We start from the raw sequence: 26926 nt of genomic DNA, 5'->3' as shown, positions 1-26926 counted from the left end.
TTTCTGCAGTTCAGGATTGTAGAGGTAGTGATTGTGCTGTGGGCAATCCATATGCTCACAATCCTGATTAATTAACTAGATGATGCACATGATATTGCTAATGGAGGACCTTAACCAATTTAGCATACATTACAAGCTGATGTCAGTATCAGATATGTATGGTATAAACATGTTGTGGTATGGTATAAATATGTGATCAAGCAAAATGTTCAGAGATCTGGTTTCAAAAATGTAATTATTCTTTTCGAAATTTGAACCAAAGAAATTGAGAAAAACTGTCAAATTTAAAAGGAGGGCGACTGTATGTAAATATATATATATATATATATATATATATATATATATATATATATATATATATATATATATATATATATATATATAATTTGTGCATGGGCATAGTTTTTTTTATTTTATTAAACTAGATTGAACTCACTATAATCTTGAAATAATCTCGAAAAAAATGGCTCATTTGAATTCTGCTGAAGGCATTCAGAATATGTGTGCTACCTGAATAATTACTAAAAGTCTTTGAGAATGGGTTTCTCAAGCCAAGTGGCGCATTAGACCAGGGGCTCATCTCCTGTTTCCAAATTCCATCACAAACTGCTTGAGAAACTGTTCTACTATAATTGATGATGAAAATAAATTATGTTAAATAAGATGTACTTGTGTTTACTGTTTATTCAGGTAAACATGAATTTTGAACTGAGGCCTACATAAGTTTGAAACAGCGATTTTTGATCACCTTAATCCGACTAAAGTCACAGCTGAACTAAACAGAAATGGAATTGAGACGTGGAGTATGCAGATATTAGTGGCATTATTGAAGTAAACACCGCATTAAAACTATAACTTTCATGTAAAATTTTTGCCATATTTTCCAACAAGATCCACACACTGTCTGTAAAGGACCGCACGCACACACACACATACACACATCGAAATGCGGAAGTTTTTTCTTTCCATTTGGTGTGCATTATTAAATTCCATAACACTTTTAGCAGTCCTTACTCCTTATTTTTTTCTAATACCCCAGTTTGTCACAGGGGCATAAATGAAATGTTCATGAGTGAATGTGAAACTGCCGAGCTTCAGTTAAAGTCACCCAAAATTACAGGAATTACAGTGCTTAAATGAAAGCACTTCACGTAAACACCTTTGCTATGTTATTGTCTATTATGGCAAATAACTAGATTACAGATGTCCATGTAAGCGTAGTCTAGTCAGTAATGTCTTCAAAGTAAGTGAAAGATCCAGAAGAGCATCCTGCTGATTTGATTCAGAAGGGCACCTTTTAGTCAGACAGATCACCGGGCAGGTATACATATGCTCAAAAATATCAAGGTGAAAGTCATCATAGCTTGCGTAGAATAGACCCAGCTCACAACCCAACTTTGAGAACAGATTAACGGCAATATTTTTTTTTTATCGTGCAATATATATATATATATATATATATATATATATATATATATATATATATATATATATATATATATATATATATATATACAGTGGGTACAGATAGTATCTTCACTCTTTGCTATATTGTAGCCATTTGGTTAAATCATTTAAGTTAATTTTTTATTAATGTACACACACATCCCATATTGACAGAAAAACAGAATTGTTGACATTTTTGCAGATTTATTAAAAAAAGAAAAACTTAAATATTACATGGTCCTAAGTATTCAGACTCTTTGCTCAGTATTTAGTAGAAGCACCCTTTTGATCTAGTACAGCCATGTTTTTAAATTTTTTTTTTTGGAAAAGATGCAAGTTTATCACTCCTGGCTTCGGGGATCTTCTGCCTTTCCTTTTGGTGGATCCTCCCCAGTTCTGTCAGGTTAAATCATAAACATTGGTGGACAACCATTTTTAGGTCTCTTCAGAGATGCTCAATTGGGTTTAAGTCAGGGCTCTGGCTGGGCCATTCAAGAACAGTCACAGAGTTATTGTGAAACAACTCCTTTGTTATTTTAGCTGTGTGCTTAGGGTCATTGTCTCATTGGAAGGTAAACCTTAAGGCCCAGTCTGAGGTCCTGACCACTCTGGAGAAGGTTTTCATCCAGGATATCCTTGTATTTAGCGGCATTTTTATTTCCCCCGATTGAAACCAGTCGTCCTGACCCTGCAGCTGAAAACCACAGCTTGATGCTGCCACAACCATGTTTCACTGGTGTGACTGTATTGGGCAGGTGATGAACAGTGCCTGGTTTCTCCACACAAACCGCTTAGAATTAAGGCCAAAGGTTCTATCTTGGCCTCATCAGACCAGAGAATCTTATTTCTCACCATCTTAAAATCCTTCAGTTTTTTTTTTTTTAGCAAACTCCATGCGGAACTCATGTGTCAGGCCATAAAGCCATACAGCCCTGACTGTTGAAGGGTTGAAGTAATGATTGACTTTCTAGAACTTTCTCATATTTGTTGACTGCATCTCTGGAGCTCAGCCATAGTGATCTTTGGGTTCTTCTTTACCTCTCTTACCAAGGTTCTTCTGACCTGATAGGTCAATTTGGCCATATGGCCAAACGCTGCGTATGCACAAAAACTTTGCGTACGCCAGGTTTCATGCTCTTGTTGGATTTACTAACGATGTAATGAACGTGAGAATATGCGTTGTTCCACGCCAACTTCATGTCTGGAGGACATGCTGTTCTTGTGTGTGTGTTTTACTTTCATTGGCGACCCCTATAGGCAATCATGTTAAATTGCACACTACAAAGTATCTTTGAGCCGTGTAATGGCAGCTGTATAGGTTCATCAGCATGTCTAGCAGGTATATAAGGTTTCAATACCATGCAGTTGACCAGCCAAACATTAAAAAATTTGAGCGGTCGCTGGTTTTCCCAATGTAATCGCAGCGATCAACTGCATGCACATGGCTATAAAGGTGCCACCTGAAGACAAATTTGTATACGTGAATCAAAAACATTTCCATTCAATAAATGTGCAAATAATATATGATGCACACACTTGTTAATGATTCCTACTTGTCTTCCTCGTGATGAATAGTAGCCAAAATCTGATATGTAGCAGGGGAAAAAAAGAAGAACGTCTTCATCAGACGCTGGATTTGAACCGAGTTCATGCTCGAACGTGTCAACATGTTGCCATGCGTATATATATATATATATATATATATATATATATATATATATATATATATATATATATCTCAGCGTCTGAACTTGAGCAGATAATGCTTAGACTTATTTTTAAACCCAGAACTTACTTTCACTTGTACATTCAGCAGGATTAATTGTGGTATTGTGTAATATAATGAATATGTATTAACATCAGAAAGCAAACAAGTAAATACATAGGACTTACCTTGCTGCAACAGCTTGAGAAACTTGTGGGATGAATATTTACTGCTAAGTAGGTCTAGGAGCATTTTGATCTGTGACAGACTGATGATTCACCTGTACTGGAATTAGAAGTTCAGGTAGCAAGGATTGCAACACATACTTGTAGTCTGAAACTATTGGTCAGCTCCAAGCTTGGGAACTTGATGTAAACTGGTAACTTGATGGCACAACCACTGAAGAGGGAAGACGGTCTCATAACTTGACATTCGTGGTGGCTGGTGAGCAGTATTTCAGGCTGGGAAACAAACTGTCCTGGAACAGAAGACACCTTACTAGAAAGAACTTGTGCCTCAAAGCTGGAAGTCTCCACTTTCTTAGACTTGACTAGGGGCCAAAACACATCCTGCCATAGCTTGGCAGGAGACTGGTAGCCAGGCTGCTGCAAATGTCTTGATGGATGACCAGTGGTCTGAGATATAAAACTATAAATCAATGGTCCAGGCTTAGCATATGACAAATAGTTTGGTTGGATCTCTAGCGCAGCTGGCTGTTCGCTTTGAAGCGCTACTGACAGTAAGCTAGGATTTCCAGGCAGATGTGCTGGTTTGAAAGTGTGAAGGGGCTGGGAGGGTTAGGGTCCACAGGAATACCGATCACTGGGCAGAACAACAAGCTTGGTATTGAATAACTAAGTGTAGATGGAGACTGATACCTCCACTGGTAACTGAGCTGAGGTAGTGTATGGTATGAATACAGTTTGGAGCCAATCTGATGAATCCTATGGAATGGCACTGACTTGAAAAGCGATGCCTATTATGCTTGACAACATACTTGCAGTTGGATTGTGCTGCTTAAAGATGGCTTGGCAATATTGATAAACTAGGTTGTGAAGCTTTCAAAGACTTTGAAGAGCTGATGGGCAGCACAGTGGTGCAGTGAGTAGCACAATCACCTCACAGCAAAATGGGCACTGGTTTCAGCCCTGGCTGGGTCAGTTGGCGTTTCTGTGTGGAGTTTGCATGTTCTCCCGGTGTTTGTGTTCGTTTCCTTCGGGTGCTCAGGTTTGCCCCACAGTTCAAAGACATGCGGTACAGGTGATTTGAATGAGGTAAATTGTCTGTAGTGTATGTGAGTGTGTGCAAGAGTTTTTTTTCCAGTCTTGGATTGCAGCTGAAAGGGCATCCGCTGCATAAAACATGTGCTGGATAATTTGTCAGTTCATTACACTGTGGCAACCCCAGATTAATGAAGGGACTAAGCTAAAAAGAGAATGAATGAATGAATAAATGAAGAGCTGATATTTGCATTATGAACTGGCCTTTCAGGGGCTTAGGCCGTACTCACACTAGGTACAGTTGCCTCGAACCGGGCCAAAGCACGCTTGTCCCCCCTCCCGTCTCCCCCGACGGCCCGCGCTCACACCCCAAATGGGCCTCGGCACGCTTACGTCATTGCTGCTGCGCTGTTCAGTGAGAAGCGCTCTCACTCAGCAGCACAGTGGAGATTTCTCTAGTTATATCGTTTCAGTCGTTTGTTATGCAGTGACATGCAGTCAAATATTTCACCAAACAGTCCTTAGGAATGCGGTGACATGCAGTCAGATATTTCGCTGAACAGATGCGCCAATTTTGGCACTCAAAAACAATCATAAAGCTCTCGTGCTGCAGGAATGAGGAGGTCTGGTGAAGCCGTGCAGCTGTCGTGCAGTGAGGAGTTCTCGTTTTTAATACACTACAGCAGTTTGCGTTCACTGAACAGTAAGAATGATTAATAAATCCATATGAAACAGTCCCGTAACAGTCACGTCTCGCTTTCAGTTTCGGCTTTGGCGCGTTTTGCACTCACACACAAGCGTACCGCGCCAAAGCCCAAGTGAACCGCGCTCAGACCCACCTCTTCCAACTTGGCCAGGCCCGGCCAAGTGAACCGTGCTTGAGCCCGATTCAGTGCACTCACACTTCTCAAACGATCCGGGAAACGGGCCTGGGCACGGTATGGATGGCATAGTGTGAGTAGGCCCTTAAACTACTAAACTGCACTGCAGACTGGAAGCTAGTCTAAGATTTTTGTTGGCCACTGGGCAGGGATAACTACAGAGGGCTAGACTGGGTCATGGTTCCAGAACTTGCTGGTTGCTCACAGCTGGACTGGGAAATAGTCTCTACTGACTGTGGGCTGTTGGGCTTTGTCACAGACACACTGCTGGTTTGCAGTGGAATTTTAGGAATTGGCTGCACTGACTTAAAAAAAAAAGAACAAATGCTTTGCTTCAAAGGTGTCAAGACAGAAGAACTGAGGACTTCAGAGCCTTGGACACTAGTTGACTGATTTAAATCATACCTGGACATACTCGCTGCATTTACAAAAGAACCATAAATAAGAATACAACTTCCAGCTGAATTAACATGAAATCCTTGAAGGTGGCTTCTAGAACAAAAATCAGAGCCTGTTTTTTCAGTTATCATGGGAGTGCCTGAAGAGCCAGCCTGAGAACTGTGGCTTCCAGTGTTATCAGCAGCACAGTAAGTTGTATACTTGCTGACTGGTCCAGCTACATCAGTTAAGCTATATCAGTTATAGATACTCTCAGTTGTTGCATGAATTGACTGAAATTATTAGATCCAGGATAGCCTCTACTGCAGTCAGGGTTAAATGCATAAACTTCATTTTAAAAAGATAACAAAAGTTATACGAAGCAAGATAATTAAAAAAAATAGATAAATCTTAATTTGAGGAACGAATTTATCTAAATATGCTTTTTATGTTTTGGAAAAGAGAGACATACTGTAAATTTAAATATAAAAGTACACTTTGATCAAAGTAAATTGTGCAAATGATTTAAATATAGTTTATATTATAAGTCTATTTGTGAATTGCATGCAAGGCAGTAATTTAAGTTCAAAAGTGAGGAAATATTCTGCAGACACATTGTTATGGTAAAAGTTGCTTCTACTGAATGAGTGTTCTGCTAAATTCCTGTATGCTGCTTTATGGATTTCGAACCCTGTTTGCAACATGTCTAAAAAAAAAGAAAGGCAAATATTATTAGGCAATATATTTTGTTAGGTTAGTGTGGTCAGCGGGAAGGGAAAAGCAACTGCTCAGCACTGATACCGTTCACCTGAATTAAGAGACATCCATAATTCAGTGCTACAAAATGTGATTATACTGCAGAAACAATAAGTCAATCCACAGTTTAATAGACACATACTGTACATAATAGGAATTTCTCAACTTCAATAGGATAGTAGAGGAAGACACAGGAATGAATGGAAAGGACCAGCAAATTACATCAAGTCAGACATTATACTGGGGTCACCATGACCACCTTAGCACTACAAGTAAATGAGTGCACTTAACCACTAGGCTTTTGGCACAGATGATAACATGGTTACTTTAAAATGTACAGTTCAGTGTTCTTGGAAGTAAGACCCTGTTTGTTTACATGCAATGTAAAATTAAGACAACTTGTGAAGATTTGTTATATCCTGCTTGGACAATACAAATGAAAGTTAAAAGTAGTGTTACTGTAAAACTGCTCAAGACCAATTTCCCCAACCTCATTTTTGCAGATACAGTTAAAAAAAATAAATAAAAATAAATACTGAACTTGTCAAATACAAAAATTTTTTTATTTTTCATCAGAAAGTAAACATTAATCAGGAAAATTGCAAACAACACCTAAGACTTTACTTGTTGCAACAGCTTGAGCAACTTCTGTGATGGATGCCTGCTGCCTTCAACAGGGCCAGGAGCATTTTGATCCGTGACAGACTGATAAGTCAACTGTGCTTGAATTGGAAGTTCAGGCTGCACAGACTCGAAGTTTGAAACTATTGGGTTACTCCAGGCTTGGGAACTTGTAGACTGGTAACTTGATGGCACAACCACTGAAGTAGTCTGTAATACAGGCTGCAAAACAGTCCCAGAACTTGACAGAACTTGAGGTTGGTAGCTGGACCCAACATGGTGTTTACCTTTGTGGTGCTTGAGAGGAGTCAGTCCACTGGGCTGGGCCACAAAAACAGAATGTCTATCAACTGGTTGCACATTTGACTGGGAAACCAATTGGCTTGCCTGCACTGGCACAGCTAGGGAAGAGGTAGACTGAGCAAGAGACAGACCAACTGGCAGAATTTGAGACTGGGAAACAAACTGTCCTGAAACTGAAGATACATGGCTAGGTAGTACTTGTGCCTCAAAACCAGAAGGTTTCAGTTTGTCAGGCTTGACTACGGGCCAAAACACATCTTGCAACGGCTTGGTTGGTTGCTGGGAGCCAGGCTGCTGCAATGGTCTTGAAGGATGACCAGTGGGCTGAGATACAAAACTAGAAGTCACTGGTCCAGGCTTGACAAGAGACAAATCACTTGATTGGATCTCTAGCTCAACTGGTTGTTCGTTTTTAAGCACTACAGACTGCAAGACAGGATGTTCACGCAGATGTGCTGGTTTGAAAGTAGATGCGAGAGAACTGAGAGGGTTCAGGTCCATTGGAATCGGATCACTTGGCAGAACCACAGGCTTGAAATCCTGAGCTAGGGTTGGAAGACTAGGTGTAGATGGAGACGGATGCCTCCGCTGGTAACTGTGCTGTGGTAACTCATGGCATGAATAAAGTTTGGAGCCAATTTGATGAATCTCATGGGACTGCACTGGGTTGAAAAGGGTTTGCCCATTCTGCTTGGCAACATACTCGTAGCTGGATTGTGCTTCTTGCAGATGGCTTGGTTGGGCTACAGGTAGGCTTACCTGTGCTGGCTGTTGGACACCTAGTTGTGCCACCAACTGGTAGCTAGTTTGTGCTGGTTTTTGAAGAGCAAGTGGCGCTGCAGAAAAGCTAATCTTTGGTGGCTCTTGAACATTGGGCTTGGCTACCAACTGGTATCTTGTTGGTCCTGGCTGTTGGGAGTGAGACTGAGCCTCTGGCTGGTAGCTGGCTTGTACTGGCAGTTGTAGAGATGGTTGAGACACAGACTGGTAGCTGGTTTGTGCTGGCATCTGGCTACTGGACTGACCTACAGAAGTAAATCTTAGTGTCTGGTGAGGACTAGTATTGAAAGGCTTAGACCCAAAGTGATGTTTACCCTTGTGGTGCTTGGGAGGCTGCAGTCCATTGGGTTGAGCCACAAAAACATAACTTGCATCTACTGGTTGTACATTTGGCGTTGAGACAGATTGGCCTGCCTGTATTAGCTGCTGGCTGGAGGCTTGGGACACAGAGGTGTCAACTGCCTGTTGAATTAGCGGACTACTGGGCTGGACCACAGAGAGGTCAATGACACTGGGAGATTGTATGATGCCTGGTTGATTTACAGTTTGGCCACTGGACTGGGCTGATTGGCTCACGAGTTCATAGCTAGCCACAGCTAGGCTGCTTGGTACACTGCCATACTGCGATATTGATAAACTAGGTTTTGAAGCTTGCAAAGGCTTTAAAAAGCTGGTTGCCACATTATGAACTGGCCAGGAACCAGAGTGATGGGGTTTACCTTTCAGAGGCTTGAGGGGCCATCTATCAGACTGCACTGCAGACTGGAGGCTAGTCTGAGACATTGGTTTACCACTGGATAGAGAGAATTGCTGAGGGCTGGACTGGGACACTGTTCCAGAGCTCACTGGTTGCTCACTGCTGGACTGGGAAATGGTCTGCACAATTTGTTGGCTACTGGGCTTTGCCACAGACATACTGTTAATTCGAAGTGGAATTGAGGAAACTACCTGTACTGGCTTAGGCTTAGAAACAGAATAACTGCTTTGTTGCAATGGGGTCAAGTCCGAAGAACTGATTACTTCAGAGACTTGGAGATTAGTTGACTGACTTGAATCATACCCAGACACACCCATATTCACTGGATTTCTCACAGAACCATAAACAAGACTACCACTCGCAGCTGAACCAACTTGAAATCCTGGTTGGCTTGTAGCATGAGATTCAGAGTCTGGTTTATTACTTGTCACTGGAGTGCCTGAAGAGCCAGTCTGAGATCTGTAGCTACCAGCATCATAGCCCCATTTAACTGTATCCTTCCTGACTGGTCCAAGTACATCAGTTAGTCCATAAAAGCTATAGAGGCTTTGTTTCACTTCCTGCATGAATGGACTGGAATTTTCAGATCTAGGATTCCCTCCACTGCTGCCAGGGCTGTATGTATAAACTACAAGAAAACGCAATTAAAATTAGATGCTAGATTTAAATAAATTAAAACAAATAAGTAAATAAACTTACTAGTTGCAGTGTCATAATCACATGTGCCAAGGGCTAAAAGTACTGCTAAAGAAACACTATAAGGGAAGAACAGTCATTTTAAATAAATGGTAGAACACACAAAGAACACAAACAAAGCAACATACCTTAAAATCCACATAGTTTTAACACCCATAGTTTTAACACCCATAGTCAAATCAACTATACACTACTCTCAACACAAAAACTACAAAATAAACAGAAAAAGCTTTCACCAAACCATACATAAAAACTACTTCTGATCTGGCCTTATATATAGTGTGTGACTTCCAATCAGTTTGCTAGATTATTGCCTCAGACCAATCGGTTGTCTAAATGGGCCGGTTAATGGATCATCATGAGTTTCAGGTGTCAATTGTTGCACGTTATTTTCATGGTACGTCATTTCAACAATACATTTATCCAAACAAATTAGATTGTCATGTCTTGGAAAAGAGATATACATATTCTTAAATGAAATTGTATACTTTCTTGATTCAATAAAAAAGTACAAAGAAAAAAAAATATTTTGCCTAATAAATAAATTAAATATATAATTTTTTTCTGGTTTGGTAAACATTAAGCTGCAATCACACTTGACTTTTTTCCCCATAGACTTGTGTTAGCTATGTTTCCATCCACCTATTTTGCAAATGCGCATAAAAAACCAGTTGATGGAAACGCCATGATGCGCATAAATTTTGACAATGCGCATAAAAAACTTATGCGCCTAACTGGGTAGGATGAACTTTTTATTCGATAAGAAAAGATGCGCATAAACTGCGATGGAAACACTTTTACCGCACAAACTCCAGCATGCGCATTAAAAAAGGTCATGTGATTTTGTTCAAAGAGATCATGTGATGCTTAAAATGTGTGTGAATGGATAAAACGTCAGGCTGAGCACATTATAAAACATCTGAAATGTTGTTTTGGTCATTATAAAATGCCTTACCATTTCAGTATTAATGTTTTTATATTATTAATGACCTCTAGAATCAAGAGCGCCTGTGCTCCGCATCTGACACCTTCAAACGCCACTGCTCGCTCACTGCTTATCAGGACTGTCTTCTGAGGCGCATTCATTTAGAAAAGATTGATGCAGCTTTTCCTACTGCAGCAAATGCAGTTTTTACTGTTGATATTTGGCGCCAGTAAATCAGGAAGTGACGATTTTGTTCGCTTTGACTCGTTGGATGGAAACGATGCTTCATTCGCACAACTTTTATGCGATAATCCAGTTTTGCGCATAAAGTTTATTTGCATTTTTGGATGGAAACATAGCTACTCATATGCACGCGAATGCGTCAGACCGGAAACGCAGGGTCATGCATTAGTGCCTAGTTCACACTGCCTGATTTTAGCCCCGATTTTGACTCGCCAACAGGTTTTGAGAAATCGCCGACAAATGTCTGAAATCACAGGCAAATCTCGTGTGAAATGAGTTTTGACTTGAAAATAACATTGGCGATCACCTACAGCCAATGAGAGAGCAGTATTCGCTTGTGTGTGTGCGTGTGCCTGCAGGTCAGTGGGAGGTTGAGGGAGAAGTTAAAAGCGCTCATTTTCGGTTTATTTCGACCCAAGAAATGGAGGAAAAACTCCATGTCTGTTTGACGTTTCATACAGAAAGTTAAAAAAGAATGTTGAGGAGAAATTGCTAATTCCCTTCTAGCCCAGGTGAGCAAATATGTACTTTTTCGACCCCATTAAAGGCTTCTTTTCCGTTATGTAGTTAATAACAAAATATATACTACTTGTTTTTGGCTGTGAGACGAGTTTGGACAAAGTTGTTGGCGATTCTTCTTATTGTAAAGTCAGGCAGTGTGAAAGCCCATGTCGCCGATCCATCTTGCAGTGTAAACAAAGCAGCGACGGAACACTAGCCCAGATAGGCATGCAGTGTGAAAACATCTGTGACACGACTACTTTGAAAATCATGCAGTCTGAAGTCGGCAGTTTCGCAGGTCGCTGCGGTGCAAAGCTCTACCTGACTTGCGAAATCGCATCACTTGACTGCGTGAGACCAATCATGGATCAAAACATGACCTCTCTGGACAGAAATTTAAAACATGGAGCAATCGCTCGCTTTTTTTTATGTCTAATAATCTTGTTTAATCCCGCCCCTTTTTGCAGCGCCATACGACAGAAGTTCGCACACACAAAAACTCTAGTGTGAACGCAGCTTTACTCAATGCAACATTTTAATCTGTTAATTAGAAGAGAAGTGTGTTCATTGGGTGGAGAAAATTCAAACATTGATATTGTACATTTGCATGGAGAAGAGCTGTTTAAAGCTGTGGTATATGTTCTACTGTAGAAACACCTGGGGCCTCATGTATCAACGCTGCGTACGCACAAAAATTGTTACTGGAAGCTATAGATCTCAGGCTGGCTCTTCTGGCACTGCCATGTCAAGAGAAAAACCAGGCTCCAAATCTACTACTACAAGCCAAAAAGAATAACATGTTGATTCAGCTGTAAGTGGTGGTCCTGTTTATGGTTCTGTGGGAAATGCAGTGAGTATTGGCATGTCTGGATATGATTCAAGTCAGTCAACTTAGTCAATAGGCATACATCAAGGAAGTTGCTCAAGCTATTGCAACAAGTCCTAGAGGTTTGTTTCCTGATTTGTTTACTTTTTAATGTCAATAAATTATTGTTAATGTATGCGTGTGTGGACCAAAGTTTTATCATTATTTTTAAACTTAACTGCTTCTGCAAACATTAGAAGCTTTGATAATTTAAGAAAAGAGTTTTTACGGTAAAGACTTTTTTTCCGGTCTCTCTCTATCCTCAACAGTAAAAATCCAGTGTTCTAACACTAAAGTATATGAGTAATGTAAGTACAAATTGTAAAATGAACATCTATCACCTATCATATGCTTAATCAAGAATGTATTAACTAAATCAGCATTCCAAATCTACTTGTGTGCCAGACTATATTTTATTATCATCCAACATAAAGCAGATAAATATCTAACTTTTAATCATGTGATTCTTTCGTTTTATTATTTCAACTCTGAACAGAACATTAATAAAAGTGACCAAAGGCATGTGATATAGGATTAACTGTTATACTTGGATTAGCTAAATTGTCTGATTGTGTGTGTGTGTGTGTGTGTGTGTGTGTGTGTGTGTGTGTATGCGTGCGTGCGTGCGAGAGTGCGAGCGTGCGTGCGTGCGTGTGTGTTTGTGTGTGTGTGTGTGTGTGTGTGTGTAAGAGAGTGTGGGTGGTGGCATGCAGATTAGGTGTTTACTAGTGTACTGCTAAATTGTGGTTGTAAGGGCATCTGCTGTGTAAAATATATGCCAAAGTAGTTGGTGGTTCATTCCCCGGAGACTAGCCAAATGAAAAAAAAGAATATTACTCTTGTTTTTGAAGACTGACTGCAATAAAATGATTTTATGTGAAAAGTCTGATCAGCAAAACATCAATATGAAACACTCCACCACATTGTCATGGTAAGTATTTACTTTTTGATATAGTGGCAAATTCATATCATTTGTATTTTCACTTTTAGTATGATTTGCTCATCTTCATGTGAGGGTTAGAGGACCTGCTTCCTTTTAAAAAGCATACACTTTTCTGGCAATACATAAAATAAGGCTCATTTGAGGTGTGCCTCGCCTTGATGCATTGGAAACGAGAGCAGGCGACTGCAGTAAGAGTAGGGCTCAAAAATTACATCAGAAGTTGGACACTTTCTGAATCTCGCTGTTTTGCCGCCTGGAAAAGTCACTAGTGGTGGAGATCGTGTTCGCGTTTTTTATCGCGGACAAATGACCTCATGAAGAAAATACTATGGTAATTTAAAGTAAACATTACAATGTTTTATTCAGTATTGGGTTATGTTTATAGTTGTGATACCAGAGCAACTACAGAATTTAAATAAGCTATTTGTTATAATATGGATAAAAAACATTAAAGCATTTCTAAAAATTACTGTAGTATTTAATGTGGGAGTGGATGCAATTGAAATATCACTGTTTTACCAGAAAAAAATTACCACAATCACTGAAGATGAAAAGATCATTACTTAAAAGGGTGTATTAAAAATAAAAATCTGTATATTCAACAGTGTTAAATGTTAAAAGAATGACAAAGTAAACAGCTTATACAACAAGAAAGGTTTCAAGACATCTAATTTGGCTAGATTATAATATAAGTAGCTATAGCAAGATACTTTTGAGTGGCAAGTCATGGCAATGTTTGTTTGTTTGTTTGTTTGTTTGTTTGTTTGTTTGTTTGTTTGTTTGTTTTGCTAGGAATGTCCATTTCTATAGTAATTTCATTTCATTCATTTTCTTGTCGGCTTAGTCCTTTTATTAATCCGAGGTCGCCACAGCGGAATGAACCGCCAACTAATCCAGCAAGTTTTTACGCAGCGGATGCTCTTCCAGTCGCAACCCATCTCTGACAAATATCCAAACACACATTCACACACACACACACACACACACACACACACACACACACACACACACACACTCATACACTATGGACAATTTAGCCTACCCAATTCCCCTGTACCGCATGATTTTGAGGAAACCCACGCGAGCGCAGGGAGAACACGCAAACTCCACACAGACACGCCAACTGAGCCGAGGCCCAAACCAGCGACCCAGCGACCTTCTTGCTGTGAGGCGACAGTACTACCTACTGCGCCACTGCTTCGCCTGACAATATTATATTATTTAATTTACATAATATTTTACCAGTTTTTTGCAAGATACTAGTATTCAGCCTAAAGTGCAATTTAAAGAGTTAACTATAGATTAATTATGTTAAAAGAAAAATTAGGAAAGCCATTCGACAACATTGGTTTGTTCTGCAGACATAAAGAAATTCTTAAGGGGCTAATTATATTGACATGCTTACTAGGCCTATATAAACTACTTTTATTCCAGCCAGACTAAAATAAACAGCCTAAGGCTTTCTCCTGAATAAAAACTATTAGGCTGTAGGAAATACTGTGAAAATGTTCTTGTCATGATTACCAGCGATCTAAAAAACCAGAGATCGCTTGTAAATATTCATTCTCACAAACTACAAATCTGCCATGTTATGGACTACAACACCCAGTCATGTCACGCACACACAACCAGTTCCAGATCCAGACTGATTACACACAGCTGAAGCTGCTTACACACTGATTATTTGGACTATTTAAACCTCTATGTTTCACACACATTTGCAGAGTATTGTTTAGCTGTTGCTGGCTGTATGTTAGTGGTTCTCTTTGAGTGTCTGTGGGTTTTGACCTTGGACTGTTAATCGTGTTTTCACCCTTTGCTTCCTGCCCTGAACCTTTTACCTGTTTTTGGATTACACTTCTGTATCTATACTACATTGTTAATGCTGGTTTTTGATAAAGCTGCATTTGGAACTGTCCTGGTTTGCATAGCATCCCTACGCAACAGTTCTTGGTCTGTCAACATGACTTTTGACAATGTATGTGTGTGCAAGTATGTTCAAAGTCAGAATTATTAGCCCCCTTGAATTATTCACCCCCTTGTTTATTTTTTCCGCAATTTCTGTTTAACAGATTTTTTTATTTCTGATATTAAGTGTGTGTGTATGTACACTACACCTCTTTCACTTCTTATATGAAAACACAAAGATGAGGCATAATTGCTAAACAGTCTGATTACCTTTGTATGTGTGCATATATGCATGTTTTGGATTGAATTTGATGAAATAACATTGCATAAAAATTACAATACAAAATTCACATAAACATAGTAAAAAGTGAAAATGACAATAAACAGGACTTTAAACTAAGAGAGAAATAAAATACAGCACATGCTCATCCTAATTATTTATTTGTAACATTAAGTTATATTACATAGGCTACATTGGTTTTACAAAGATGTGTTTTGTTTTTGTTTGCGTGTAAATCTAAATAAATAAACATGTAATGCTCTTTATAAATTTTTTTAAATTATCGACGAAAACACAAAAAAGGGTATACAACAAAACCAGATATAAAGCTTAGTTAAAATAGGATAGAGAATAAAGAGTAATTTGTCAATCTCTGTTAGAGTTTATTTCAGTCAGTGTCTGATGTTTGTCAAATCAAGCATTAACTGAATAAAATGATTGTTCAATGAGAATACACTAATGCATTAAATCCCATATACTGTAATACATGAAACGTTTCATACTTAACAAAACCAAATTTAAAATAAGAACTGCATGCCTCAAAGCACATCTTATTTGTTCCCTCTCCCTCTCTCTCACTCATAACTAGAATAACTAATATCCTGTTTCAAATAATGTCTTACACTATCTGTATGACCAAAGATAAAATATTAGCCTATTTTCAACTATTTTTGCTGCTAATGACAAAATCATTTATTCTGCTGGTATGTTTCAGCTTCACTTTGACTCTTTTAAACCCAGACTTTTAAGTCATTTGACCACAATGAGCCAGTTTGCACATCAGATGGCCATTTTAGGCATTGAGAACTTTGTTTAGAAAAATGCTTAAAGAGAGATGCATTGTAAACATTTTTAAATGTGAAATGGCCTCATTTAAAACATAACTACACAGTGAACTGGCCAATTATTATATTATCTGAAATACTTTGTTTTTCTTTGTACTTTTTTCTTTATTTAATAAAGAAAGTATATGTTTTCAGTTAAGAATATGTTTATCTCTTTTCCAAGACATAAAGAGCTAATTTGTTTGGATAAATGTTTGTTGAAATAGCATACCATGAAAATAACGTGCAACAGTTGACACCTGAAACTAATGATGATACATTAAACATTTCTGTGACAACTGATTGGTCTGAGGCAATGAGCTAGCAAACCGGCTGGTATTGCACACACTATAAAAGGCCAGATCAGAAGTGGTACTGCATTGTTTGGAGAAGCTTCTCTTTTTATTTTGTAGCTATTGTGCTGAGGATATTGGATGGTTTTGACTTGGTTTGCAATGCGTGCTACAACAATGTGGATTTTAAGGTAGGCCTATGTTGTTTTGCTTTGGTTCTTAATTGTGCTCTACCATTTATTTTGTATTATAAATTGCTTTTTCTCTTGCAGGTATTCTTTAGCAGTACTTTTAGCCCTTGGTGCATGTGTTCACGATATTGCAAATGGTAAGCCTCCACCCCGAAGTGTTAACTAACTGAATATGTTGTTTTTGTTAATTGCGTTTTTTGTTTTATAGTTTATGCATACAGCCCTGGCAGTGGAGGCCATGTTGGATCTAGTAATCCTAGTCTGTCCATGCAGAAGGTGAAACAAAGTCTCTATGACTTTTATGGTGGAACTGCTGTAGTTGGGCCAGTCAGCAAAGATGAAGTTAAATTAAGCTTTGAGACTGGAAACTACAGAGCTCAGGCTGGCACTTCAGGCACTACCATGACAAATGAGAAACCAGGCTCTGAATCTCCTACAACAAGCCAACAAGGATTTCATGTTGATTCTGTTGGAAGTGGTAGTCTTGTTTATGGTTCTGTGGTAAATGCAGCGAGTATGGGCATGTCTGAATATGATTCAAGTCAGTCAACTTCTGTCCAAGGCTCTGAAGTCATCAGTTCTTCTGTCCTGAGCCCATTGCAGCAAAGCAGTTATTCTGTTTCTAAGCCAGTGCAGGTAGTTTCCTCAATTCCACTTCAAATTAGCAGTGTGTCTGCAGTGAAGCCCAGCAGCCAACAGTTGGTGCAGACCATTTCCCAGTCCAGCAGTGAGCAACCAACAAGTTCTGGAACCGTGGCCCAGTCTAACCCTCTGCAGTTATTCCTGTCTAGTGGCCAACCAGTTTCTCAGACTAGCATCCAGTCTGCCGTGACTTCTGGTAGATGGCCCCTTAAGCCTCTGAAAGGTAAACACCACCATCAAACTGGTTCCAGGCCAGGTCACAAGGCACCAATCAGCTCAAAACCTTCCAAGGCCTCACAACCCAGCTCATCAATACTACAGTATGGTAGTGTGCCAAGTAGCCTAGCTATGGCTAGCTATGAACTTGTTAGCCAGTCAGGCAGCCAGCAATCAGCCCAGCCCAGTGGCCAAACTGTGAATAGACCAAGCATCATACAGACTCCCAGTGTCTTTGACATCTCTGTGGTCCAGCCCAGTGGCCAGCTAATTCAACAGGCTGCTGATACCCCTGTGGCCCAGGTCTCCAGCCAGCAGCTTTTGCAGGGAGGCCAATTAATTTCCCAGTCAAGTAATGTACAACCAGTAGATGGACGTTATGTTTTTGTGGCTCAACCAGGTGGACCAACTCCTCTCAAGCATCACAAAGGTAAACCCCACTTTGGATCCAAGCCTTCCAGAAATGGTCATGTCCAGACATTAAGATTGACTTCTGTAGATGAGTCCAGTAGCGAAAAGCCAGTACAAACCAGCTTTCAGTCTGGGCCCGAATTTGTTCAACAACCAGCACACATGGTCTACCAGTCTGCTAGCAAGCCTGCTGTGCCTCAACTAGTAGAAGCCGTCTACAAGGCAGAGGCCCAGTCTGCTTCCCAACAACCAGCACAAGCTAGCTACCAGTTGGTGGCACAGCTAGGTGTCCAACAGCCAGCACAGGTCAGCTCATCTGTAGGCCATCCAAGCCATCTGCAAGCAGGACAGTCCAGTTATGAGTATGTTGTCAACCAGAATGGGCAAACCTTTTTCAAGCCAGTGCAGTCTCATGAGATTCATCAGATTGGCTCCAAACTGTATTCATGCCATGAGTTACCACAGCACAGTTACAAGCGGAGACATCACTCTCCATCTTCACACAGTCTTCCAAACCTTGCTCTGGATATCAAGCCTGTTCTGCCTAGTGACCTGATTCCTGTGGATCTTGATGTTCACAGCCCCCTCACATCTTTCAGACCAGCTCCTGTTTCTGGACATCCTAGCTTGCAATCTGTAGTGCTTCAAAGTGAGCAGCCAGGTGTGCTAGAGGTCCAACCCAGTGGTTTGTCTGATGCCAAGCCTGGGCCAGTGAATGATGCTTTAGCATCTCAGCCCACTGGTCATCCTTCAGGGCCATTGCAGCAGCCTAACTACCAGCCTCCAGCCAAGCTATGGCAAGATCTGTATTTGCCTGTAGTAAAGCCCAACAAACTGGAGTATTCCAGCTTTGAGGCACAAGTTCTTCCTGGCCAGGTGTCTTCCGTTCCTGTAAAGTTTGTTTCCCAGCCTCAAATGCTCCCTGCTAGTCTGTCTATCACTCAGTCCAGCTCTTCGCCGGCTGTGCCAGTGCAGACCAGCTATCAACCTCAGGTAGTGTCAAGTTATGAGACAGTCTTCCAGCCTGTTTTGAAGACCTCTTCTGTGGTTGTGCCATCAAGTTCTCAAACCTGGAGCACCCCAATAGTTACAAACTACAAGCCTGTGTTGCAGTCAGTGAAACCTGAACTTCCAATTCCAGTACAGGTGAATTATCAGACTGTCACAGATCAAAATGCTCCTGGACCTGCTGGAAGCAATACGCATTCATCACGGAAGTTGCTTAAGCTGTTGCAACAAGTCAAGTCCTAGGTGTTTGTTTGCGGTTTCCTCCTTTATGCTTGCTTTCTGATGTTAATAAATTATTGTTAATGTATTTGACTGTACTTTTTTCAATTTTTTTTTTTTTTTATAAATACTAACTGCATCTGCAAAAAAATATGCTTTAAGAAATTAAAAGAAAATAGACTTTACAGTAAAGACTTAATTCCTCTTTCTATCCTCAAACAAAAATCTAATTTACTAACACTGAAATACATGAGTAATGAAATAACCAATTGTTACATGAAGTGCAACAAATCAGATGCTTAAATATAACTCAATATATTGTTAATTACTTTTGTAAAAAAAAAAAAAAAATCTACTTTTATCTAAGACTAAATTCAATGACTATCTATCATAAAGCAAAATATAACTAACATGTAAATGGTTTAGTTTTTATCTAACTCTGAAAAGATCATTATTATAACAAATGTCAAACCTTGTGGTATACGGTTTACTAAATTGACCATTCGCTAATCCCCACCCTCCTTAGTTACTGTTGCTATGCCTGTCAAGCCTCTGTGCCTGGCAAGGCTTTTACAATGTGTATGCACCAGTGTCCGACATTGCCAGGGATATAATAGTCATTTTTAGCGAACAGGTGAGATATCCAAGAAAGCCAGACAAAAAAGGAATGCAGTATGCATTACAGAGGTATATTCATGACATAATAGGCAACCGATTAGAGAATAATTCAATCAAAATTAAAGCCATACCTAGCCGCCTCATACACTAAACATTCAAAAGCTTAGCTCATGGTCAGCAGGAGAGGTGACATTTTAAAATGATCTAATAATAACAAATTAAACCATGATTTCCATAAAACCTGATAGATTAATTGTTTTGTAATGAAATACAGCATCACTAACTGACCAGGAAACACGCATGGACAGTGCTTTTACATAACGTTAGGTAATTCATAGAAAGAACAGCCAGAGGGAAAAACTGATGGATTTGTGCCGAAAATTAGCATCATTGACCTATAACAACCTACAGTAAGTTACCTATTACTGTCAGTATGTTTGTGTGCTCTTTATAAATGAATGAAAAACAGCTGCTGGTAAAGTATATTGTGCTCAGTTTGTGATCATATCTTGGTTTTGTTCTGTTTATTTAAAATTTCAACTATTCGTAGTTTTAAAATAGATGGAAATGTGAAGTTCAGTAAAGTTAGCAACAGATTTGCATCTTTGTATTTTTCCGGATCAATAACTCTTGTAATTATGACCTATTTGCTAATTGTATGACTAAGTTACTATGGCTAAGGCTTAAATGGAGCTGTACTCATAATATCGAGCGGAAAAAAAAAAGACAGTTGTAAAACATAACCTGCTTTGTATTTTTGTAGGAAACACAGTTTAGATCTGTTTAGGGTAAGGTGTTTGAGTTATTGCTTTTGGTCAATCACTGAATGTGTCAGGAATATCAAAACAAAACAAACTTAGCTCCACTCATTTAACCCCCATTTAAGCTTTGATCCACGCTGGCATATCTCCTCTTGGGTTTTTGGTTTTGTAAAGGAAAAAAATTCCACCATCTCGTCCAAACTTTAAGGATACCCGATATCAAATTAGCACAATCCATATACACTCGCTCGAAAGTTTGACAGAGCTAAGCCACGATTCGTGGGTGGCGGTTTTTGGGTGTGGCTTAGCGAAGGATCAATTGTCTGAACTTTGTGTGTGTAAGAGAGTGTGGGTGGTGGCATGCAGATTGAGTGTTTCCTAGCGTAGTGCTGGATTGTGGGTGGAAGGGCATCTGCTATGTACAATATATGCCAAACTAGATGGTGGTTCATTCCCCTGTGGGTAACCCCTGATAAGTCAAGGACCACCCATAGTACAATTAATGTAAATTATTCTTGTTTTTGAAAGCTGACAGCAATAAAATCATTTTTGTGTGAAAAGTCTGATTAGCAAAACATCAATATAAGACAGTCTCACCACAATCTCACAGTAAGTATTGACTCTTTGGATTTAGTGGCTAATTCATATCATTCATTACCAGCCCTGTGATCCCCAAAATGAGTTAATATACTCGGAAATCATGGTGACTAGAGGAAATGAGCAAGACAACAGATTGCAAGAGGCACAATAATGGTCTAAGGATTACATTTCTTAGGTTAAATAAATAGAGTAGTAAAGTTATTGTGAATGCAAATCCCTCTATCCCCGAGGGATCTGCTTTCAATGGTTGAAAACCAGAACGGTCTTGCATGTATTTAGGCCTTTTTACATATAAAACAACTGGAATTATTAAATAATTAAACTTAATTTTTTAACATAAATATGTAATAATATAAATTCTTGTAATACACTCATTGCTATTAACAGTAGTTTGTAGACCTATTTCCTTTTAGTAAAGAAGTATTAGATTTATAGATGTGAAATTAAAATTTTTATGCATCAAACATACGCTCCAAACTTGTTCTTGACTGAGTCATGTTGAATTCTTCTTTCGTCATTTTCATTGTTGCCAAATTGCATTGTAATTTTCCATAACAATGTTTATATCTGTGTTATATTGTTTTCTGTGGCGGTTCATTCCACTGTGGTAACCACTGATAAATTAGGGACTTAGCCAGAGTAAAATTAATGAATGAATCATTTTCTGAAAAGCTGCTTCTGGCCATGACATGTTCACACCTAAAGAGACATGTTTAAGGTTTTATGCAGCATCCTTGATTTAGTCTTTAAAGTAAGGAAAGATCTTCTCTTAAGGTTCAAACTTAGAGGGAAATGTGCTCAATGCATTATAAAGCTTAAAGCATTAGAATTGGCGCTCATTTTCAGCGGGTCACCATGACAAGGAATCAGTACTCTATATCAGCTGCAAAAATCCTGACCAGAGTATCTCTAGCTTTGACCAAACTTGGCTGTCAGAGCGGCAATACTCCCCCTGTCTGTCCTCGACTGATCTTGATAAGTCAGTAAATACACCCTTAGGAAAAAGAAGTATTCTTAAGTAAAGGTCACGTATAAAAGTATACTTTATTTAGTAAGTAATTAGGTCCAAAATACACTGCTGTGACAAAACCTGCACACTTTGAGGCTAAAAAAAGATATAAAAATAAATGTTAATTTTTAGCTTGTACAGTTTAAATAATTGTTCAGTTTTTTCAGGTTGTCATTAAGAAAATAACAAATTAAAACATGACTCTTTGTGTTAGTGTCAGTCTGAACAGCCACGGCACGCCACGCAGATAACATTATGATTTCAACCAGTGTAAGTTGTAACATCATCAGTGGCATAGCAGAATGTAGGACATGCATAATGCAAATGTTAGTGTTCATTTCAGTCGATCTCTGATGTTTGTTAAATCAATCATTAACTGAATAAAATGATTGTTCAATTTGAATTATTGACCAATGAGAATACACTAATGCATTAAACCCCATATAGTACATGTTTCACTTAAATACATAACAAAACCAAATTTAAAATAAAAACTGCATGCTTCAAAAACACATCTTATTTGTTCCCTCTCCCTCTCTCTCACTCATAACTAGGATAACCGGAATAAGCACAGTTTCAAAAAATGTCTTACACTATCTGTATGACTAAAGATAAAATATTAGACTGTTTTTTAACTATTTTTGCTGCAAATGACAAAATCATTTATTTTGCTGGTAAGTTTCTGTTTTACTTTGACTATTTTAATCAAGTCGTTTGATCAGTGAGCCAGGACAGGCTTTTCAAAGCTATTCCCAGCACTAAAAGCCCGTTTGCACATCAGATGGCCAATTTCGGCAATGAGTACTTTGTTCAGAAAAATGCTTGAAAAAAGATGCATTGTGGACATTTTTAAATGTGAAATATTGGATTCTTACATTTGCTTTCATTTGATCCACAAAACAGCATACCTGCATTTAGGTATTTATACGTCAAGCTTAAACTTTTGCTGACATTAAGTTAACCAGAAATATATTTATTTATTATGTGAATTACTTTGTTTTTTTTACTCTTTCCTTTATTTAATCAAGAAACTATACATTTTTATTTAAGAATATGTTTATCTCTTTTCCAAAACATAAAAAGCTTATTAGTTTGAAAAAATGTATTAATGAAATGGCATACCATGAAAATAACGTGCAACAACTGACACCTGAAACTAATGATGATCCATTAGACATTCCTGTGACAATTGATTGGACTGAGGCAATAATCTAGCCAACTGACTGGTAGCTGCACAGACTATAAGAAGGCCAGTTTAAGACTAATACTGCATAGTTTGGTGAAATCTTTCTTTGTATTTTGAAGCTGATGTGCTGAGGGTAGTGGATGGTTGTGTTGACTTGGGTTGCGATGCGTGCTACAACAATGTGGATTTTAAGGTATGTTGTTTTGCCTTGGTTCTTAATTTTGTTTTACTATTTACCTGGTTTGGTTTTGAAAATGGCAGTTTCTCTTTTGCAGTTATTCTTTAGCAGTACTTTTAGCCCTTGGTGCATGTGATGACGATGATGGTATTGCAACTGGTAAGGTTTTTGTTTTTTTCCCAGCATTATTTTAACTTGATTTGTTTGCTTTAATTGCTTGTTTTCCTCTTGTAGTCTATGCCTACAGCCCTGGCAGCGGTGGAGTCAATCCTGTATCTAATGATCCTGGTCAGTCCAAGCAGGAAGTGAAACCAAGTCTCACTAACTTTTATGGCTTGACTGATGTAACTGGACCAGTCAGCAAGGATACAGTTAAATGGGGCTTTGACACATCCTATAGCTCTCAGGCTGGCTCTTCAGGCACTCCCATGATAAGTGAAAAACAAGGCTCTGAATCGCATACAAGCCAACAAGGATTTCATGTTGATTCAGTTGGAACTGGTAGTCTTGTTTATGGTTCTGTGGGAAATGCAGTGAGTACGGACCTTTCTGTATCTGATTCAAGTCAGTCAACTACTGTCCAAGGCTCTGAAGTCATCAGTTCTTCTGTCCTGAGCCCATTGCAACAAAGCAGTTATTCTGTTTCTAAGCCAGTGCAGGTAGTTTCCTCAATTCCTCTTCAAATTAGCAGTACATCTGTGGTGAAGCCCAGCAGCCAACAGTTCGTGCAGACTATTTCCCAGTCCAGCAATGAGCAACCAGCAACTTCTGGAACCATAGCCCAGTCTAACCCTCTGCAGTTATCCTTGCCCAGTGGCCAACCGATTTTTCAGACTAGCTTCCAATCTGCTGTGCCATCTGGTAGATGGCCCCTTAAGCCTCTGAAAGGTAAACCCCACCATCAAACTGGTTCCAGGCCAGTTCACAATGCAGCAATCAGCTCCTCCAAACCTTCCAAAGCCTCACAACCTAGCTTATCAATACTACAGTATGGTAGTGTGCCAAGTAACCTAGCTTTGGCTAGCTATGAGCTTGTGAGCCAGTCAGGTAGCCAGCAATCAGCCCAGTCCAGTGGCCAAACTGTGAATCAACCAGGAATCATACAAACTCCCAGTGTCATTGACATCTCTGTGGTCCAGCCCAGTAGCCAGCTGATTCAACAGGCAGTTGATGCCTCTGTGGCCCAGGTCTCCAGCCAGCAGCTAATAGAAGGCAGTCAATCGGTTTCCCAGTCAAATAATGTGGAAACTGTAGATGGAAGTTATGTTTTCGTGGCACAGCCCAATGGACTGACTCCTCTCAAGCATCACAAAGGTAAACATCACTCTGGGTCAAAGCCTTCCAGTAATAGTCCTCTTCAGACACTAACATTTACTTCTGTAGATCAGTCCAGTAGCCAAATACCAGTACAAACCATCTACCAATCTGGGCCCCAAGCAGTTCTTCAACTGCCAGTACAAGCCAACTACCAATCTTCATCTCCATCCAAATGGCAGACACTTGTACAGGGCAGTTCTCAGTCAGAGGCTCAGCCTACTTCACAGCAGCAAGGACAAACCAGCAACCAGTCTGGGCCCTGGTTTGTTGTTCAACAACCAGCACAAATAGTCTACCAGTCTGCTAGCCAGCCCACTGTGCCACACCTAGTAGAAACCATCTACCAGTCTGCTTCCCAACAACCAGCACAAGCTAGCTACCATTTGGTGGAACAGCCAGCACAGGTCAGCTCATCTGTAGGCCATCTTCAAGCTGGACAGTCCAGCTATGAGTATGTTGTCAACCAGAATGGGCAAACCCTTTTCAATCCAATGCAGTCCCATGGGATTCATCAGATTGGCTCCAAACTGTATTCATGCCATGAGCTACCACAGCACGGTTACAAGCGGAGACATCACTCTCCATCTTCACACCGTCTTCCAAACGCAGCTCAGGTTATCAAGCCTGTTATTTTGCCCAGTGACCCGATTCCTGTGGATGTCAACTTCCCTAGCCCCCTCACATCTACTTTCAGACCAGCAGATCTGCCTAGACATCCTAGCTTGCAGTCTGTAGTGCTTCAAAGTGAACAGCCAGGTGTGCTTGAGGTCCAACCCAGTGGTTTGTCTCTTGCCAAGCCTGGACCAGTGAGTTATACTTTAGTATCTCAGCCCACTGGTCATCCTTCAAGACCATTGCAGCAGCCTAACTACAAGCCTCCAGCCAAGCTTTGGCAAGGTCTGTTTGGGCCCCTAGTCAAGCCCAACCAACTGGAGTATTCCATCTTTGAGGCACAAGTTCTTCCTAACCAGGTGTCTTCTGTTCCTGTACAGTTTGTTTCCCAGCCTCAAATGCTCCCAGCTAGTCTGTCTATCACTCAGTCCAGCTCTTCCTCGGCTGTGCCAGTGCAGTCCAGCAATCAACCTAAAGTAGTGTCAAGTTATGAGACTGTCTTCCAGCCTGTATTGCAGACTTCTTCAGGGGTTGTGCCATCAAGGTCCCAAACCTGGAGCACCCCAATAATTTCAAACTTTAAGCCTGTGCTGCAGTTGGTGCAACCTGAACCTCTAGTTCCATCACAGTTGAATTATCAGACTGTCACAGATCAAAATGCTCCTGGACCTGCTGGAAGCAATACGCATTCATCACGGAAGTTGCTTAAGCTGTTGCAACAAGTCAAGTCCTAGGTGTTTGTTTGAGGTTTTCTGATTTATGCTTGTGTTCTAAATTAATAAATTATTGTTACTGTATTTGTTTTGACTTCAGTTTTTTTTGTTTTTAAATGTAAAACAAAAATGACTGCATCTGCAAAGATTTAAGCTTTGGGATTTTAATAGAAAATTGCTTTTACAGTAAAGGGAATTCTCCTCGGTCTATTCTCAAAAATAATAATAATCCAATGTACTGACCAAAAGTACACAAGTAAAGAAGTCACAAATTGTTTAATGAACTGCTATTACATATCAGATGCTTGATTGTGTCAGTTGTTAATTATGTTCAAAATCTGCTTGTTTTTAAGCTTGTATTTTGTTTACCAAAAAGCAGATAAAAAAATTTACTATTTAATCAAGTGGTTCTTTAGTGTTGTGTGTTTGTGTTTTTTTTTTTTTTTCCCCCCCAAAGCATTTTAACTCTGAACAGAACATTTTTAACTGAAGTGTCCAAAGCCTTGTGGTTTAGGATTTACTAAATTGTGTGGGTAGTGGCATGCAGATTAAGTGTTTTCTAACATAGTGTTGAAAGGGTATCTGCTATGTAAAATGTATGCCAAAGTAGTTGGTGGTTCATTCCCCTGTGGTTAATATACTTTAAATAATGAATTAATATATTTTCTTGTTTTTGAAGACTGACTGCAATAAAATAATTTTTGTGTGAAAAGTCTGATCAGCAAAACTTCATTATGAGACATTCCCACCACAATTTCAAAGTAAGTAGTATCGAGTGGAGGGACTGTGAGGTCAGTTTGTATGCTAAAACCTGGAAGTGAGTTAGCAGTTCCGGTTCCCTCATCCCTAAGTCAATGGGTTTTTTCAATGGGATTTTAGCTAATTTGCTTAAATAAGGTTCGTGGCTAACAAACTCAAGA

At 39.5% G+C, this 26926-nt stretch overlaps 3 protein-coding genes and 1 pseudogene across 5 annotated transcripts; 2 read left to right on the top strand and 2 right to left on the bottom strand.

The window, feature by feature from the left end:
* Positions 1-3450: 3450 nt before the first annotated feature.
* Positions 3451-5985, bottom strand: LOC100538156 (uncharacterized; annotated as a pseudogene).
* A 327-nt stretch (positions 5986-6312) lies between these two features.
* On the bottom strand, positions 6313-9791 carry si:ch211-146l10.8. Of its 2 annotated transcripts, XM_087309293.1 has the most exons (4): positions 9672-9791; positions 9547-9602; positions 8405-9475; positions 6313-8335 (listed from the first exon to the last, which is right to left on the bottom strand). In XM_087309293.1, the coding sequence occupies exons 1-4, from the start codon at positions 9713-9715 to the stop codon at positions 6999-7001; spliced, it is 2508 nt and encodes an 835-aa protein (XP_087165419.1). In that variant the 5' UTR covers positions 9716-9791; the 3' UTR covers positions 6313-6998. The 2 variants fall into 2 exon arrangements, with proteins under 2 accessions (XP_087165419.1, XP_087165417.1); XM_087309291.1 differs by having other exon boundaries at positions 6313-9475.
* Positions 9792-16412: 6621 nt separating this feature from the next.
* zgc:173856 lies at positions 16413-19100 on the top strand. The gene is made up of 3 exons (NM_001109709.4): positions 16413-16516; positions 16598-16653; positions 16725-19100. Exons 1-3 carry the CDS (start codon positions 16488-16490, stop codon positions 19034-19036), a joined length of 2397 nt encoding a protein of 798 aa, NP_001103179.4. The 5' UTR covers positions 16413-16487; the 3' UTR covers positions 19037-19100.
* A 4138-nt stretch (positions 19101-23238) lies between these two features.
* On the top strand, positions 23239-26090 carry zgc:171474. Of its 2 annotated transcripts, none has more exons than NM_001423727.1 (3): positions 23239-23379; positions 23462-23523; positions 23599-26090. In NM_001423727.1, the coding sequence occupies exons 1-3, from the start codon at positions 23351-23353 to the stop codon at positions 26025-26027; spliced, it is 2520 nt and encodes an 839-aa protein (NP_001410656.1). In that variant the 5' UTR covers positions 23239-23350; the 3' UTR covers positions 26028-26090. The 2 variants fall into 2 exon arrangements, with proteins under 2 accessions (NP_001410656.1, XP_087164130.1); XM_087308004.1 differs by having other exon boundaries at positions 23272-23379; positions 23448-23523.
* The last annotated feature ends 836 nt before the right edge of the window (positions 26091-26926 follow it).

Source organism: Danio rerio, chromosome 24 (assembly GCF_052040795.2).
Source record: "Danio rerio strain M-AB ecotype USA chromosome 24, GRCz13ab, whole genome shotgun sequence".
In the NCBI taxonomy this organism is placed as follows: Eukaryota; Metazoa; Chordata; class Actinopteri; order Cypriniformes; family Danionidae; genus Danio; species Danio rerio.
The sequence above is the reverse complement of the archived record's forward strand: the minus strand, read 5'-3'. Positions and strand labels throughout refer to the sequence as shown.

What these genes read in the sequence shown, in the direction of transcription:
- si:ch211-146l10.8 (XM_087309291.1), bottom strand. Translation starts at nt 9,715, where the DNA reads ATGGGTGTTAAAACTATGGGTGTTAAAACTATGTGGATTTTAAG. An exon ending in AAAACTATGTGGATTTTAAG is followed by an intron (nt 9,603 to 9,671) that starts GTATGTTGCTTT and finishes CTTCCCTTATAG; the next exon opens with TGTTTCTTTAGCAGTACTTT. An exon ending in TGATTATGACACTGCAACTA is followed by an intron (nt 9,476 to 9,546) that starts GTAAGTTTATTT and finishes GTTTTCTTGTAG; the next exon opens with TTTATACATACAGCCCTGGC.
- zgc:173856 (NM_001109709.4), top strand. Translation starts at nt 16,488, where the DNA reads ATGCGTGCTACAACAATGTGGATTTTAAG. An exon ending in ACAACAATGTGGATTTTAAG is followed by an intron (nt 16,517 to 16,597) that starts GTAGGCCTATGT and finishes TTTCTCTTGCAG; the next exon opens with GTATTCTTTAGCAGTACTTT. An exon ending in TGTTCACGATATTGCAAATG is followed by an intron (nt 16,654 to 16,724) that starts GTAAGCCTCCAC and finishes TTTGTTTTATAG; the next exon opens with TTTATGCATACAGCCCTGGC.
- zgc:171474 (NM_001423727.1), top strand. Translation starts at nt 23,351, where the DNA reads ATGCGTGCTACAACAATGTGGATTTTAAG. An exon ending in ACAACAATGTGGATTTTAAG is followed by an intron (nt 23,380 to 23,461) that starts GTATGTTGTTTT and finishes TCTCTTTTGCAG; the next exon opens with TTATTCTTTAGCAGTACTTT. An exon ending in CGATGATGGTATTGCAACTG is followed by an intron (nt 23,524 to 23,598) that starts GTAAGGTTTTTG and finishes TTCCTCTTGTAG; the next exon opens with TCTATGCCTACAGCCCTGGC.